General features: G+C 43.3%; 2 protein-coding genes across 7 annotated transcripts in view; one reads left to right on the top strand and one right to left on the bottom strand.

Annotated features, from left to right (window-relative positions):
- The window catches only part of LOC115139687 (HERV-H LTR-associating protein 1), a 105377-nt gene extending 96379 nt beyond the window's left edge, over positions 1–8998 (bottom strand). For 2 of the 6 annotated variants that reach the window (XR_010465586.1, XM_065026475.1), the window contains exons 1-6: positions 8819–8998; positions 7476–7583; positions 6742–6798; positions 6048–6128; positions 5364–5447; positions 1975–2070 (exon numbers count right to left, since the gene is read on the bottom strand). Coding sequence is in view for 5 of the 6 variants with exons in the window: in XM_065026475.1 (XP_064882547.1) it covers positions 1975–2070; positions 5364–5447; positions 6048–6128; positions 6742–6798; positions 7476–7569 (412 nt within the window). In the remaining variant the exon portion in view is untranslated. The remainder of the gene's footprint in view (positions 1–1974; positions 2071–5363; positions 5448–6047; positions 6129–6741; positions 6799–7475; positions 7584–8818) is intronic. The other 4 variants (XM_029677336.2, XM_029677334.2, XM_029677335.2 and 1 more) reach the window with 4 other exon arrangements.
- A 4600-nt stretch (positions 8999–13598) lies between these two features.
- On the top strand, positions 13599–15601 carry LOC115140636 (piggyBac transposable element-derived protein 4-like). Its single transcript, XM_065026987.1, has 2 exons — positions 13599–14544; positions 14583–15601. The coding sequence occupies exons 1-2, from the start codon at positions 13599–13601 to the stop codon at positions 15599–15601; spliced, it is 1965 nt and encodes a 654-aa protein (XP_064883059.1).
- Positions 15602–17347: the final 1746 nt, after the last annotated feature.

Below are 17347 nucleotides of genomic sequence, written 5' to 3'. Positions count from 1 at the left end.
CACTTTGTCGAGGATGGAGAGGGTGGATACGTCGGTTAGGAGCCATGCCCTGGTGACGCGCAGTAGGTCGCTCATCTGGGCTCGGGGGGGGGGGGGGGGGATGCGTCTGGTACGAACCTCCAGTCGTGGAACAGTTGAGCCCGATGGGCCGTAGAGCCTGAGTATCACCCGTTTGAGTCCGTCGTAGTTAGCCGCATGTTCGTCGTTCAGGTCCCAATACGCCTTTTGGGCATTACAAAAGAGGAACGAGGCCAGCAGACTTGCCCACTTCAGTGCTGTCCTTTCAAACGTACAGAGATATGTTTCGATGTCATTGTCCTCCGTTAGCTTGATTAAAAACTGGTACGGATGTGATTCGGGAAATTCCTTGCAGCTTCCTGATTTCCTCAACGAGGCGGACGTTTTGTAGTTGCTGTTCCTCCAGTGTTCGTTCCTGAACCGCCTGTTGTGCTTGTTGGGCCCGGACGAACTGAGCTATCAACTCGTCCATGCTGGTGCTGTGTAAATGTCTCACCCTGATCTGACCACGTTATCAGACTTACCCGCATTCTCCACCAATTGTGGCAGACCAGGGGGTTTGGTCAAGTCGTTTACACAGATCAGACACCGACAAAGTAGGATTAGCTCGGTTTCAAGGGTGTTTATTTAAATAATAAATCAAAAAGAAAAGGATAGGTCTCCCCCATGAGACCCTCTCCGGGATACCATCTTCTGGGCTCCGGGTCTTGCTGTATCCCGTCGGGGACAAAAACTGAACTCCCTCCTGTTACCTCTGCAACCGTCCCCAACTATACAGGAGTCCTTTCTTCCCCCACTCTCCCTTCTGGCAGCTTTATGGGACTCGCACAGCTGGTGAGCAATCAGACCTTGATTACTCACCAACTACCAATCAGCCCCAATTAGTCCTGGCCGGAGAGCCCGTCAATACCTGGCAAGTCCAGCAGATGGAGCTATCTGTGATGTATACTCCGTCTGTCACCAGGCCTCGACGAGTCTCCCCCTGGTGGTTGACCTGCTATACGCCACACAGGATACTTGATTTTCTTTCCCTTGGCATGTGAGCCCGTGTAAGCATAAACACACATGTACAACGGAACATTTAACAAGTATTTATCCTAGGATCACTTAAAGTTTAAAATGTACTCTGAGGCCTTTGACTCTACAGCTACCGTACTCACCAGTTTCTCCCCAGAGGTCCATAGGTCATCCCTGTAGACTGTCCGAAGCTGGTACCTTACAGCTGTAGACTTATCATATAGTCATCAAATTAGGATAGTGCCCTACGCAACACACCACTATGTAGGAACGCCCTAGATATGACATGAGACACAATGCCATGATAGAGTCACTTAGCCAAGACCTTGGACGCATATACTGTAGAATACAGTCCAATTAGATGGTTAAGGTGTGGTAACTATATCTTTTGTTTATCTTTTGTTTACGCACGACAGTGTCTAGGGTTTACCGAGAATGGTGTGAAAAACAAAAAACAGTCCTGTGGACGAAAACAGCTTATTGATGAGAGTCACAAACAGTGTCACAAACAGATAGCAGTAGTGTGCAGAACAGCATCTTGGAATGCACAACTCGTTGGTCCTTGTCACAGATGGGCTATCAACTAAAATCAAGAAGAAGTGGCTCCAGTGGGCACGCGATCATCAACACTGGACATTTGAGGAGTGGAAAAACATTGTCTGGTCCGACGAATCCCGATTCCTGTTGTGTCATGATGGCATAGTCAGGATTTGGCGTAAGCAGCATGAGTCTATGGCCCCATCCTGCCTTGTGTCAACAGTACAGGCTGGTGGGGGTGGCGTATTGGTGCGGGGAATGTTTTTCTGGCGCACGTTAGGTCCCTTGATACTAATTGAGCAACATTTTCATGCCCCTAAAAATTTATTAGGGGTTAAGGCAGGTTTTATACATGGCAATATAAGACATTTCATAACGAAAGAAACAGATCCTGTGTCTCACCTGTTAAGTCGTTTGTCTCGTTTGTTACACAATAGCAATACCTTCTTGGAAACATGTTGTCCGCGATACTTCTGAAATTAGAAACTACAAAACAAACTAATAAGAAATGAAAAAGGAACCCTTTGAGAAACAGTTCAGTGTCCATTAAATTTGATTTGACTGATTAAATACTGTACCAACATGCTATCTTTAGCAGACAGTACTTACAGATGTAGGATCTTAATTATATCACCCTGTTGCAGGAGAACATTTGAGGTTTAAAAAGGCTTCTGAAGTTTCTAATTTCCACTTTGAAATTTCAGACTTGATTTCCCCTTATAAAAAATGTATCAACCCCAACAAAAATTTCCATTAATTATAATTGAAAACAGAAAGAGAAATGCTGCACACTGCTGCTTTATGCTCCCAGGTGATATTTATTTACAACGTTTGGACTGTTAGATCTTCCTCAGGGATCCATATCCCAGGTGGGGGTGGAAGGTCCTATATATATAGGGGCAGTACTCAGTGATATCACCTCCTGAAACAGGAGGTAAAAAATGTATAACATAGTTTCACAATATTAACATTCAATGTATCAAAATATATGATCATACACATGGAATATGATCCAGAAAGATTCCATTTGAAGGGGGGTAAAATGCAAGTAATTTACCCACCCCCGCACAATACAAAGATTTAAGATCAAGGGCCTGATTACTTGCATGTCCACCAATGTTATTTGCATGTTGAAATATCCTTGATGTCTGTCTTACATAGGGAAAATACATAGAAGCTTTAAGACACGAATCAGTGAGCACCGCAGCAATATACAGACAAAAATCCAGTTGCTGCTCATTTTGTACAAGCTGGACATCCTATTAGTTCTCTGATAGACATTGGAATAGAAATGGTCAAGATTTTTTTATTTAACAATTGGACGACGCTGGGCCAATTGTGTACCACAATGGCGGATGTGATACAGCCAGATGTGATGCAGCCTGGATTTGAACCAGGGACTGTAGTCCCTCAGTGCCTTAGACCGCTGCACCACCCGGGAGCCCAAAGATGCCCCACTTGGGAGGGGACATTGAGAGGACACTTCTTCAAAGGGAATCTTTGTCGATCCACAGGCTCAACACACTGTCTCCTTTTGGCCTTAATAACAAGGAGTTTGACTTGAAACCGTTTTTATAGTTTCAAAATGTCTAAATTGTGTATTTTTAAAATCCTAATTGAATATTGTATGTGTATGTATATTACTGTAAATATTGATCACATTTCCTGTGTATGATCATATATTTTGATACATTGATTGTTAATATTGTGAAACTACGTTATAAATGTTTTACCTCCTGTTTCAGGAAGTGATGTCACTGAGTACTGCCCCTATATATAGGACCTTCCACCCCCACCTGGGATATGGATGCCTGATGAAGACCTAAGGGTCGAAACGTTATTGTAAATAATGATTACCTGGGAGCATGAGCAGCAGTGTGCAGCATTTTCCTTTCTGTTTTTCATGAGCTTTCCTACAACTCCAGCACCTGTGGAAAGTACTGGATGTGCATATGTTCTTCAGCTTTTGTACATTAATTATAATCCAGATAATAATTCACATTTTCCTGCTGTAGCAAACTGGCTAAAATTAAGATCCTACACCTATATACGTGTTAGTAATAAGTTTGTGCTACAGGATGATTTTCCCCCCCTTTTAAATACGTTTTATATCATCAGCTTAATCCGAGGCGATGGTGTTCAAATACTTAAAAAATCGATTGAAATACTTTATCTTTGTCTGGTTGAGCTTGCCTGGCTTAAAAACATATAGAAAAGTGGAAAAAACTACAAACGCTTTCACTTAATTTGTATTATTTGAAACCCAGGTCTGCATTCTACTACAGCTATCATTTAGCATTACTTACTATATTTGATTAAATTAAACATGAATATTGTGTTATTCAATAGACTATGGTTGACATGATGTCCAAACTATGGGTCAGAACCCACTAGCAGGTTGTGGCAAGGTGTCTAGATGGGTCACAGGATGACATATCTTGTCCATTTTACAAATAATTTGATTATTATACAGTCAATTCCATACAAATTGGCCAGAAGCTCGTACGCAAATCTTCGTAAGGTTAGTTAGGGGGAAATTATTATTATTATTTTTTTTTACAATCGCTTACACACTGAAAGTGGTACTTGAGGCACACTCAGTGAACTCATTAATTCATGTACCTAATCTTCAGACCAAGTCTGTAAAACTGTAAGCACATTATCTGCTTTACAGTTTGCAATTGTAAAACACACTTTTTGCAAAACACAGTTCTCTACATTGGACACATAATTTAAATGTTTGGAAAACACTGCCATTCAAAATGCCACACTCATTTACTGTTTACCTACACCCAGTGTGAAAACACTTATAGCTAATTTCTTCGCTTAGAAATCAGAGCTTGAACACCCTAAATAGAAACTGTTCAGAGGAGAATCCGGCCTTCATGGTCAAATTGCTGCAAAGAAACCACTAGTAAAAGGACCAATAAGAAGAAGAGACTTGCTTGGGCCAAGAAACACAAGCAATGGACATACATTTTTCCCCCCTTGCATTTCTGTTTGTAGTGTAAATATATACTGAATATGCATACATACTGTATATATTTCTGCACATACATGTACGCGTGAGTGTTATGACAAACTGCCATGGACTCCACTGAACATTCAAAAGACACAAGATAGTAGTGTATTACATTTGTCACATCTGTGTGTAGTTGGCGTGTATATGAGCTAATCATTTGATGGTTTGTTGTGTAGTGTTTTGATGCAAAAACACAATTTTGAGAAGAGTTAAAATAGTTTTGAATTACGTGTTTGGTTTTGCAAGAGATGTGTGACGTTTTGCATGTTGTGTGTGTGTTTTGGGGTTTTGTGTGTAGAGTCTAGAGAAAATGAGCCATAGTTTCAGAAATCATGTGTAAGCAATTGTCAAAAACTGTAATCAATGTTTAACTCATATATTTTTTTATGTATGATTTTTCACAGTGCAATCCTTACGGTGAGTCACAAATCAAAAAGTTTGATAACGCCTGCTGTAGAGTACAACAGTAATTTCATTTTTCAGGCAATTACTATTAAGAACTACAAGAGTGAACTTTGACCATAAGAGCTGGCCAGTAAGAAGAGCTATGTACAGTCAGTGTAACAAATCAGATTAGAATCCATCACCTTAGCACGCGGGCGCACACACACAGCTGTTCTACCTATCTAAGGGCAAGCCATTCACAACATGCCTGGCAAGGAGATTGCAGCAACCAACATGCACTTGCAATATAAAACCCAGAGCTACAGGTGGGGGAGATGGATAATGGTTACTGGTTATTGAAGTCATAAATGATGTGGTTGTTTACTGTTATAGACCAGTAGAGTGAGCTTGTGAAGAGCCAGGGAGCTGTGTGAGGTCACACTCAACAAAGAGAAGAGCTGACTTGAGCCTAGAGTGGGAGAGACAAATCGATAAAGATTAAAGGGGAAGTTCCGTATTTTACAACTTCATGTTAGATGCTTCATCACCCTGAAAGTAGTCTTTAAGGGCAGCTGAACTAAAAAAAAAAACTTATCTGGTTGAAAATGGCCTATGTTGCATCAATATTAGTCAGAAACATTGTTTTTATTTCTTTACCTACCTATTGTTCACCTAATGCCTTTTTTTGCACTATTGGTTAGAGCCTGTAAGTAAGCATTTCACCATAAGGTCTACTACACCTGTTGTATTCGGCGCAAGTGACAAATACACTTTGATTTGATTTGAAGTTGCTGTTTAAAGAAAAACAAAACATTGATTACAGTTTCTCTTGGCCCATAGACTACTTTCAGGGTGAGGAATGTTGTAACTTCTTGTAAAAGAAACACTAATGAAACGCTGCTCTTTATAAACTAATCTTGGGTTTATTTAAGTTAACCGGAGCTGTAAAAATCTTTGAGGTGGAATCTTCCAGACTCCTACTGAGGTGTGTAGGCTGCGTGTTCACAGTTGAAATTACATCACGATGAGACAACTGCTTTAAAAAATGAATTGCATTTTGGTGACTTACCTAATTGTGTTGAATGAATTAACGTATTGACCAAGGGAGTGAGATCGATGGAAGTTGGATCAATATACTCTGCCGGGATTTCTGGGAAGGAAGGAAGAACAACATTGTTAATGTGAGTAGATACAGTTTACTTATGAAACTCCAATATGGCAATGCCCAAAATGTATCACAGATTAAACTTTATTGCATGTTCATTGGTTTTCTGAAGCAAAACAAGACCAAATGTCTTTAAAGTAAACCACTTTATAAGTATGTAATAGTAGTGAAAAATCAACCAATATGTGAACCCTAAGAAAAAGTCTGACCAATAATTTTAACTTTACTGTTTTAAAATTGTTCCAGAGATCAACTATTTCAGTGATGCTTTTTTTGAATTGTACATCATTATGGTGTCATATTATTGTCATAATGTCACTGACTTTCCTAGTTAAATAAAGGTTAAATAAAAACATTTAAGAAAATAAATGTGGGTGTGTAACTAATGTCATGTCATAACAACTACCATAGCTGTTTCTGATGCATAGCAAATAATCATGTCACTTGACATTCAGTGATACAAGATGTCATGACATCTTATGGCATTTGTTTTGTCATGTTTATAACAATGTTAAGATGAACAGTTCAAATAATTTGTATTTTATTTAGTATACACATCTGAACATAATGGAGGTTTGTTTTTGGAAGTGCACGGTACCTGTCGATGCTAGAAGATCCCTCTTATATATTTCCTCCTGGTTGCCATGTCTTTGAGCTGCATGTACATGATATGCAAAGTCAAATCTGATCATCACATCACCGAACTGTCTGTTTAAACAAATAGCACACACTTCGGACACCCATGCATACACCACAAGACATGCCACTAGAGGTCTCTTCACAGTCCCCAAGTCCAGAACAGGCTATGGGAGATGCACAGTACTACGTAGAGCCATGGCTACATATCAACATTATAGTTTTAACCATGTTTTGAGGCTATACACTGTTTGTTTGTTTACATTTACTTTGTTTACAACATTGGAGTAAAACAAGCTTATATTTTGGGTTCTGATGGGGTATGACAGTTGAGATAAGCTCATGAGGCATTTCTAAGTTATATTCTTTAAGAATCAATTTGAACATATCATTAATTTATAAGTCAAAAATGTATGTAGTTACTGCAGATTGCCCCTTTTCATTTTCTCGCAATAAAAGTCTCATGTCAAAGTGAAATATAATCTTGAAATAATATTATCATCTTAATTTTCCATTCATAATTTACATGATTGACAATGACAACAGCAATGTTACAATATCTAACATGAAAAAATATTGTAGAAAAGAATATTGTAAACATGTTCAGTGGCAAGAATAACAAAACAACAAGGCCATCTAGATGGAATTCAAGGTATAGGATTAGAGTTTAGTTATACTTCTCTTCTAATCACCTACCTATATGAAAGAAGACTAGGAGGAGCAGAATAGCTACACATGTCCTGAGACACAGCTTTGAGTGATTCCTTGATGCCCAAAAGCCTGCCATCATATGTGAACACCCCACTACAAAAACACAAAACAAGACATGCTAGAGCTGCTTACAGGGCATCTCAACCTAAAGTTAAATGGCTTACCTCATCAAGGGTATATTGTTATGCAAAACCAACATTTTTCCATGTATCACAACATTATGATGTCACGGGCAGATTTTTTCCCCCTCCTCCCCATTGCAGTCAGTGATATTCAACTCTCATAAGAACGAGATAAAGCTCCATTTTGGGAAACAAAACAGATTATATAGCGATACAAAAAAGTAGTCAATGGTTATTTTTTACAACTGCTACAGATACTAAATAAACTAATCTCGTCCCCAGGCTCAATTCAACAGAGAGAGAGAGACAGCTGGTAGACATTATACATAAACCCCCCAAATATTTTTTCTCGCTACAATAGTGTCAGTGACATTGGCTTAAGTGATGTAATGTGTTAGAGGTTAATTTCCCAAAGACGTTGTAGTTATGTGGTATGTTATTTCTCTGTCCATAATCCTGAGGCACAGTTATAAATTGGTATTTGTCGGACAGTTTTCTGTGGGTAAACAAACAAATGTGTCAAATGAAGCCCTTTGCTGCTTTATAAGTGACATCAGTCATGGTTCTTATTATAAACCACTGGAGAGAATGCTCAATGTCCTTGTACATCTTTGCAATCACCGATTTTCAAGGCGGTAACAGCAATGACACAAAACTGAGGGACACACGTTATACTAGTAAAACATTTGTATTTTAATAGCCTTCTTAGTCTTTATTGATACATACAATATATTAAATACTTCTAATATTCAAAATAATAGATAGATGTCTCTAAATCCCCAAAACATGTCACTACAACTCTACATATCACCAGCGGGACAAGACAATTTGCTTAAACTAAGCACTTTAAATAATGCATAAACATAATGTTTTGTAGTTTAACAGACTTGCATTATGTTTTATCATTGATAAAAAGCTCAATATAAACAAAAACATGTATGATGTGTAACTATTTGTCTTTTTTAAAATTTAATTCTCCATGGTTGCAAAGACAAGGGACGCAAATGCCACCGCAATTCAAGAACGACCCACACCCCATGTCCCAGCCAGGGGCATAAAGAAAAATATAAGATGAAAACAACCTTGATTTTCATGATCCATGGTTAAACAAGTTTATTTTTCAGCTGGAGTTGATTTTTCCTAGTATCATAATTTTTAAACACGTCCCATCATTTCTAGTCTCTCTTAACAACATAAAGATCTTACCTCTGAATCCTGAGCCTGAATTCAGCCACACAAGTCACCCAACAACATCCAACTCCAATGGACATGTAAATAGCTGTAATAAACTGCTGGCATGTCATATGAGACCCGGTGGTGGCGGTGGGAAGAGGAGTTTGAATAGGAGTCTTTAATGATGGTGGAACGGTGGGCACTCCGGTTACGGTAGCACTCACCGGTAATTAACAAGATGGTCGAAATAAACCTTGGGTGCTATGGGACACGGGTGAGGGCCTGGGAAAGACTTCTCATGGGAGAAGCCCAGGTAGCTTACTGCCTTGTAAAAGTTTCTGTCATGCAGTACTCAAACTATTTACAGCAAAACGCAGTGCAAATTGATAACACCTCAGTTAAACCTGATGTTGAACCTTTGCTTAACAAATTTACATCCCTGTTTGTGAGCATTTTTCCTTTGCCAATATAATTAATCCACCTTACAGGTGTGGTATATCAAAACTAAATTGCCATTACAGAGGTGCACTTTCCCAGATAGCCAAAAATATCCCCCTGCTTGCTATTTTCCGCTAGTACTATGCCCAAGGCTATACATCTGTACCGCCAATGGGCAGGTGGTTTGCAGTTCAAGACATGATTTGCATCTCTGGCAGGTAGCCGCCATTCAGAGAACTGCTATTAGCCCTCGGCAGACCGATTTTGCATTTCTGGCGGACAGCTATAATAAGCCCTAGGCAAGCCATTTAGCCATTATTTAGAATTTCTCTAATCTCAAATTGACCTGCCAGCTTCCAGCTAGCCAGCCAGAGGCTGTAAACTTTTTTATTTTTTTAAATAAATACTTTACATTTGTTGTGATTTTAATTCAATGTAATTTTTTGGGCCAATTTAAAAACACAATACAACCACAGGTGGACCAAATCCGTTTACAATCACTGCTGATGACACAAAAATAGTTTCATTTCCAGTTTTAGTGGATCAGTGCTATATTGCTTATGCCCAAAAAAAGCCTACATTTTTACCATTCATTTAATAGAAGCTACTATATATTTCAGGTTCCTTCTAGCAATAAATGACACTCACTAAACCGCCTCACCCACTTGAAGAAAAGTGTTGATCACAATGGCCATTAGGTGGCAGCACCTCTTAAATCCCCTAGAAGAAGCGGAAAAGTCTCAACAGGTTCTTCGTAGCTACCTTCCTCCATTGTCGTCACTAGTTACTACAGCCACAAAGTCATAAAACCTGCCATTTCAAAAAATGTTCTACTTAAAATGTGAGTCTAAACCAGGGACGTCGCTAGGCCTATTTTAATAAATCAATATCAGTCAATCTTTTTTTTCAGTTAATATTTTTTCCGTCAACCATTCCATCGCATCTTGAACTTCTTACCGGCCCGGCACTAGGACCGGGGGAGGCTGCTGTGACTGTAGAGGCAGAGGCAGAGGCGGCTGCACGTGCAGTGTTGCCAACTTAGCGACTTTGACGCTATATTTAGCGATTATTCAGACCACTCTAGCGACATATTTTCAAAAAAGCGACTAGCGACAAATCTAGCGACTTCTTCTGGTGTTATTGGAGACTTTTGGAGACTCTGACATGAGAGCACGTATTGTTCTTACTCTTCTCAATGAGAAGAGCTCTGTCCCAAAGCACTCATAGGCGGCTCCGCGCAGCAGTCCCTCCCAGCTGCAATCAGAGCAGGAGATGCTCATCCGTCCTTGTCCAGACTGCAAATGAATCACGCATGCGGGAAGCCGCCGCTGGCTGATCCCACCCTGGCTTACATTAAAAAAAACAATTAACCTGAATTAGGGCCAGACTAGTTACCATAATTTTCTCACATTGCCATTGACAGGTTTTTCTATTGTCTCTTTTTGGTCCATTTAGATTGTTAATGTAGATTGTATGCAAAAAAATTTTTTAATGTTATGGTTAAAAATGTTAATGTTTTACTTGTTGTAGGCTCCTAAGTGGACCATAAGGTTAAAAACCAAACCAAATTAAGAAGAAGAAAAAAAAAAGAGTCTCTTTTGGGTCACTTTCTGTCTCTCCCACGACGTTATTCCTCTCTCCATCACAATTACATGTAAATGGACACTTATGCAAATGATGCAACTTTTAGGACAGCCAATTTCCTTACTGAGGAGTTGGCAACACTGTGCATGCACTAGTGACTATTAGACTTACTAGGATGGAAGCAAATACTAGGATGGAAGCAAATATAAGTGATTATAACGTCATAATGAGTCATGCAAAAACATGTACAGTTGACGGGAATATGTTAGTTAATGTAAGACAAACGATTATGAATTTTTTTTATCATTAAGTTCATTTACCAAAATCACAATTTAGCAAGCTAGCTGACTAGCTAACATTAGCCAGCTATGTTAGCTTTTTGGGTGTTGTGGCATGAGTATGAAATTGTAATTCTGTTTTTTTTATGTTTTAGGGACTCCTGAAACAACCAGCAAACCAGGCTGTCATCTTGTGAAACAGTGGATGTAAATAATCTAGCTAGCTAAAGCATTTACTGCAAATTGAATGTACAATTTTGTAAGCTTGCCTTGCTTATAATTACTATACAATGCAGAGCTAGCTATGTTCTTGCTTATTGTGCAGTGGAGGATAAAAATACCTGTATGCCTATGGATGTGTAGCTAGCTATCTAGCCGATCTGTGTATGGACCCAAACGTTTGGAATACATGTTAGTTCAGAACCTAGCTATGAACCTCAGCTATCATTGCCAGTTGTATCAACTTCAAAACAGTCAATGACATTAATGAAGCCTATGGATTGAGTAGAATATAATATAACTTTGCGCCAAGGATGCAAGTCGTATATACATGTAGTTATTACCCGCATGAAATCCCCACATTGTGGCCTGAACATTTAATATATTCACTGATCATGTACTCTACCTTGGCAAATAAAGGTGCAGTTCAGATATGAATGTCTTTGAGATTATTTTTCACTCCTGGCATTGGATATGACTATCAAATTCCAGACTTTGAATGATGTGTCTGCATGTATGTATTACAATTATGCACTTCAACAGTGTTTACCAATCTTGGTCCTGGGACATCAATGGTTACACATTGTAAATAATAGACTAGAAACAGGATTTAACTAGTTAATAGAACTAATAGGAGCTGGCAGGGTTAAAAGTGCACTAAAATAAGGCCTGTTTTTCGCAATTACTTCAAAACAATGGCAAGCAGCTGGGAAATATGGTCATATTATGAAACTGGGCTCCACGGCGGATGCAATGAACTAGTTTTTTTAATCAGAAAAGTATTGTTGTTAAAGATTTAATGTGTCCAGTTTACTATCTACACGGATTTCAGTGCATCAGAGCGCAGATTAATTAATTTACAGGCGCTCAACACCTGTTGAATATGGCTGGTGTCAGTAAATGTCAGAAAAAAAGTGTAATTAACCCTCCCGTTGTCTCGGCGGGTCAGAGTGACCCCGGGCAGGGGAGTTGATCACCCGTATCTGTGTGGGTCAGAGTGACCCTGGCAGCCTTATCAAGGTGTACGTTTTGTAACCCTCCTACCCCTGTCTGGGCCGGGTCATAGTGACCCAACACTACCACCTGGTGGATACTAGTCAAACAGCAAAGTGTATGTTGTAACCCTCCCACCCCTGTCTGGGCCGGTCATAGTGACCCAACGCTACCACCTGGTGGATACTAGTCAGACAGCAAGGTGTATGTTGTAACCCTCCCGTCCCTGTGTGGGCGGGGTCATAGTGACGTCAGAGTGACCCCGGGCAGCTTTACGAGTTGATCCCCCGTGTCAGTGTGGGTCAGAGTGACCCTGGCTGCCTTAGCAAGGTGTATGTTGTAACCCTCCCACCCCTCTCTGGGCTGGGTCATAGTGACCCAACACTACCACCTGGTGGCTACTAGCCAAAGGTCCTGCCCCAGAATGGACACCCACCACATTCCGGGCAAGGGCCCTGTGTGCGAAGTGACACCCGTACCCCCTACTGCCCTTGGGCCCAGTGTGAGTTTGGGTATTGATTCTAAAAACGCCCCCCCTGCTACACTGTCTTCCCTTGGTTGTGGATATTGTGCCTTTTGGGTATGGTTGCTGTTACAATACCCTCCCCTTGCCTCGGTGGGTCAGAGTGACCACGGGCAGCGTTTACGAGTTGATTTTCCCATGTCTGTGTGGGTCAGAGTGACCCTGGTAGCCTTAGCAAGGTGTATGTTGTAACCCTCCTACCCCTGTCTGGGCTGGGTCAGAGTGACCCTGGCCCTGTGTTACGAGTTGATTCCCCCGTGTCTGGGCTGGGTCAGAGTGACCCTGGCCCTGTGTTACGACTTGATTCCCCCGTGTCTGTGTGGGTCAGAGTGACACTGGCAGCCTTAGCAAGGTGTATGTTGTAACGCTCCTACCCCTGTCTGGACCGGGTCAGAGTGACCCTGGCACCACTTGTCCACAAGAACTCAGTGCAAGAACTCGTTGCAATCACACGAGGAGGCCAGCCAAGCGTACCGGATGGACCGAAGGGCCCGAAGGAGCAGACTGGGCAGACAACGCGCGTCGTCCGTTGGCGTGCCTCGTCCCATTCACGTGGCCAGTGTAACCTGGCCGTAGAGAGGCTACTAATATTGTCAGGAAGAAGAAGAAAGAAGAAGAAGAAAGAAGAAGACGAGGACAACGACGAGGAGGAATAGGACCCCGCCGAGCGTGAGCCCTCCGCCTACGACTGTAAGCCGGCCGTACAGAGGCTACTAATATTGTCAGGAAGTAGAAGAAGAACAAGGAGAAGAAGATGAGGACCATGATGAGGACGATGATGACGACGACGAGGAGGAATACGACCCCGCCGAGCGTGAGCCCTCCGCCTAGGACGCCTGGCAGTCCTTGTTTCAGCGCGGCTGAGGTCCTGGAACAGATATCCTCCAGTGTCGACCAAGAAGACGAAGAAGACTACTGCGATTCCGAAGAGGAGGACGTTTCGGAAGATGAAGACGGTGAGGAATACAACCCCGAGCGTGATGCGGACGACTACGACGACGACTCGGCCTCGCCGTCGTGCTCCTCTTCGGAGGAAGAGGGGGAGCGAGAGGGAGACACGGCCGCTGCCCGAGAGCGAGACAGAGAGCCAGATCGAGACAGAGCCAGAGAGCCAGAGCGAGACAGAGAGGACGCGGCGGCAGCCGCCCGAGGCCAAAGGGAGACGTTGCTGTCAAAGAACGGCAAAATCAAATGGTCCTCCGTGGCCTATCGCGGCCCGGACCGGCCCCGCGCCATCCGCCGCCCCGGCCCCGTCGTGACGCCGGGCCCCACGGCCTACGCCGCATCGCGAGCGCTCGACATCGAGTCCACCTTCCGGCTGTTTGTCACACCAGCGATAGAAAGGATAATTGTGGACATGACAAATCTGCAGGGGGTGAGAAAATACGGCGACGGCTGGCGACCCATGGACTCCACCGACCTGCGCGCCTACGTAGGGCTGCTGATCCTAGCCGGCGTCTACAGGTCCCGAGGCGAGGCCGCGGCCAGCCTGTGGGACGCCGAGAGCGGCAGGACCGTGTTCCGCGCCACCATGCCGCTCAAGGTGTTTCACAAGTACTCGAGGCTGCTGCGATTCGACGACCGCCAGTCGAGACCCGCGAGACTCGCCACCGACAGACTGGCGGCCATAAGAGAGGTATGGAACCTGTGGGAGGAGCGGCTGCCGGCCCTCTACAACCCGGGGCCCGACGTGACGGTGGACGAACAACTGGTCCCGTTCAGAGGTACCGTCTATGTATCTGTGTATGTACGTGTAGCATAGGACGCTGTCCTTTCCGACAGTACATTCCCAGCAAGCCGGCCAAATACGGCATCAAGTCGTGGGTGGCCTGCGACGCCAAGTCCAGCTACGCTTGGAAGATGCAAGTCTACACCGGCAAGGCGGCCGGCGGTGGCCCCGAGAAGAACCAGGGCGCCCGCGTCGTCCTCGATCTGACCCAGGGACTGCCGGCCGGTCACAACGTCACGTGTGACAATTTCTTCACCTCCTACGAACTGGGCCAGCGGCTCCTCGAGAGGAACCTCACCATGGTGGGCACGGTGAGAAAGAACAAGGCCGAGCTCCCGCCCGCGCTGCTCGAGTCAAAGGGCAGACAGGTCCTGTCCTCCAGGTTCGCCTTCACGCCCACCGCCACTCTAGTGTCCTACCTGGCAAAGAGAAATAAGAACGTGCTACTTCTGAGCACGCTGCACGCGGAGCCCGACGTTAGCGATCGCCGCGACCGGAAGCCGGCCCTCATCCTAGACTACAACTGCAACAAGGGCGGCGTGGACAACCTAGACAAGGTGGTCGGCACCTACAGCTGCAGACGGATGACCGCCCGCTGGCCCCTGGTCATCTTCCACAACATCCTCGACGTGTCCTCCTACAACGCCTTTGTCATATGGCGAGAGATCAAGCCCGACTGGATGCCTGGGAAGAGGAACAAGAGGAGGGTGTTCCTGGAGCAGCTCGGAAAGGCACTCGTCAAGCCCTTGATCCAAAGAAGGCATCGTCTCCCCCGCACCCAAGCCGCGTCCGCACTTGTCAAAGTCCTACAGAGTGCCACCGCCGAGGCTCGTCCGCCAGCCCGGGAGCAAGCCGCTGGCCCGGCCGCCGCCGCCCCGGCCGCCCCGCCGGTGGCGAGTAAGAGGAAGAGGTGTCAGCTCTGCCCACCCAAGAAGGACGCCAAGACACACACCACGTGCTGTAGGTGTAAAAAATACATCTGCAAAGGCTGTTCACACGCGTACTGTCACACTTGTGCCCACTGGGCCTTTAGCCAAGACGGGACAGGGTGACCCGGGGGGGACACTGTGTGGTAGGCATAATAGGAGGACAACGGGAGGGTTATATTGTTCCCAACAGCACATTTACAGTCACCAACGCTCTGGTTAACACTAAAACTGCCTTACCGGCTCTGCGAGGGTGAGTAAAATGGTCAGAGTGGTCTCATTTGGGTCTGGAAGTAGCTAGCAAAATAGCCAACGTTAGCTTGGGTGCTTGACTGCCGTTGGCCAGAACGCTCAAATCAACCCTACTCCTCCGCCCAAACGTCCAGTGTGCGTTCCCAGAGCGAAACGGTCTGAATTTACAAACGGACAATCTAACAATGCTCTGAATTTATGAGCGTCACGTTGTACAGAGCCATATTTTCTGTTCCATCCTAACATCAACCCAGAGAGTTTTTCATTTTTTTATGGAAAAGAAACACCATAATATTAATCAAATTAATTAAGAAAGTAACGTTACCAGTCAAAAGTTTGGACACACCTACTCATTCCCGGATTTTTCTTTATTTTGACTATTTTCTACATTGTAGAATAATATTGAAGACATCATAATAATGAAATAACACCGGTGTGCCGCGTGCCCTGCATTCTGTAGTACAGACATGGTCTGTTCTCGCTTGTGTAAGGAATTAGGCAGTTTCCCATGTTTACTACAGTATGTATTGTAGACCGCACAGTAGCCTAATAAACAAATGAACACATTTCGTTAATAAAATAATGATAAAAAAATACTCTTTCAAAATGCAGATGTTGATTTAGTTATGGATCCATAACGAATTACTATGTGAATAAATATCACTGATTTACAGAAATAATGGAACAAAGTTGTCTAATAAAGGCAAACCATTTATAATCCTCCAATCTTGTAGCCTACTTCTTTCGGTCATGTTGTACATCGCCATATTTTCCATTCTAGCCTAACGGAAACCCTGAGGGTTTGGTTTTTCTTTGAATAGAAACACCTTAATATTAATCAAATTAATTAAGCCAAATTTCTTCAAATCAATCCCATATACTATTTTATTACAAAAAAGGTTTAAAATTGTTTAGCAATGCCAATACGGAATACTATCAAATGCTTCTCAAAGATGCTGGTGGTCAAACTAGAAATAAACTAGAAATAACTTGCAGTGACAGAAAAAATGGCTGAGAATTAAATGACATGCCACAGAATGCTGCGGCAGCACACCTAGTATGACACAACTTTTAAAGGAGGAACCACTGTAATAAAACTTCCAATGTTGTTTATTATCACTTGTAGGACAATGTCCCCCAAGAAACAGAGGATACCGGTGATACCCACTCACATGGACTTACAGAAGACCAAAGTCGCATCTCGATTCTCTCCTTTGCTTTGAGACAAGACACTACTGGTGTGATCTTGGAAGACCTGCTGACACTTTACATTTACATTTAAGTCATTTAGCAGACGCTCTTATCCAGAGCGACTTACAAATTGGTGCGTTCACCTTAAGACATCCAGTGGAACAGCCACTTTACAATAGTGCATCTAAATCTTTTAAGGGGGGGGGGGTGAGAAGGATTACTTTATCCTATCCTAGGTATTCCTGAAAGAGGTGGGGTTTCAGGTGTCTCCGGAAGGTGGTGATTGACTCCGCTGTCCTGGCGTCGTGAGGGAGATTGTTCCACCATTGGGGGGCCAGAGCAGCGAACAGTTTTGACTGGGCTGCGCGGGAACTGTACTTCCTCAGTGGTAGGGAGGCGAGCAGGCCAGAGGTGGATGAACGCAGTGCC

Source organism: Oncorhynchus nerka, linkage group LG13 (genome assembly GCF_034236695.1).
Source record: "Oncorhynchus nerka isolate Pitt River linkage group LG13, Oner_Uvic_2.0, whole genome shotgun sequence".
In the NCBI taxonomy this organism is placed as follows: domain Eukaryota; kingdom Metazoa; phylum Chordata; class Actinopteri; order Salmoniformes; family Salmonidae; genus Oncorhynchus; species Oncorhynchus nerka.
This window is presented reverse-complemented; position numbering and strand designations above follow the sequence as displayed.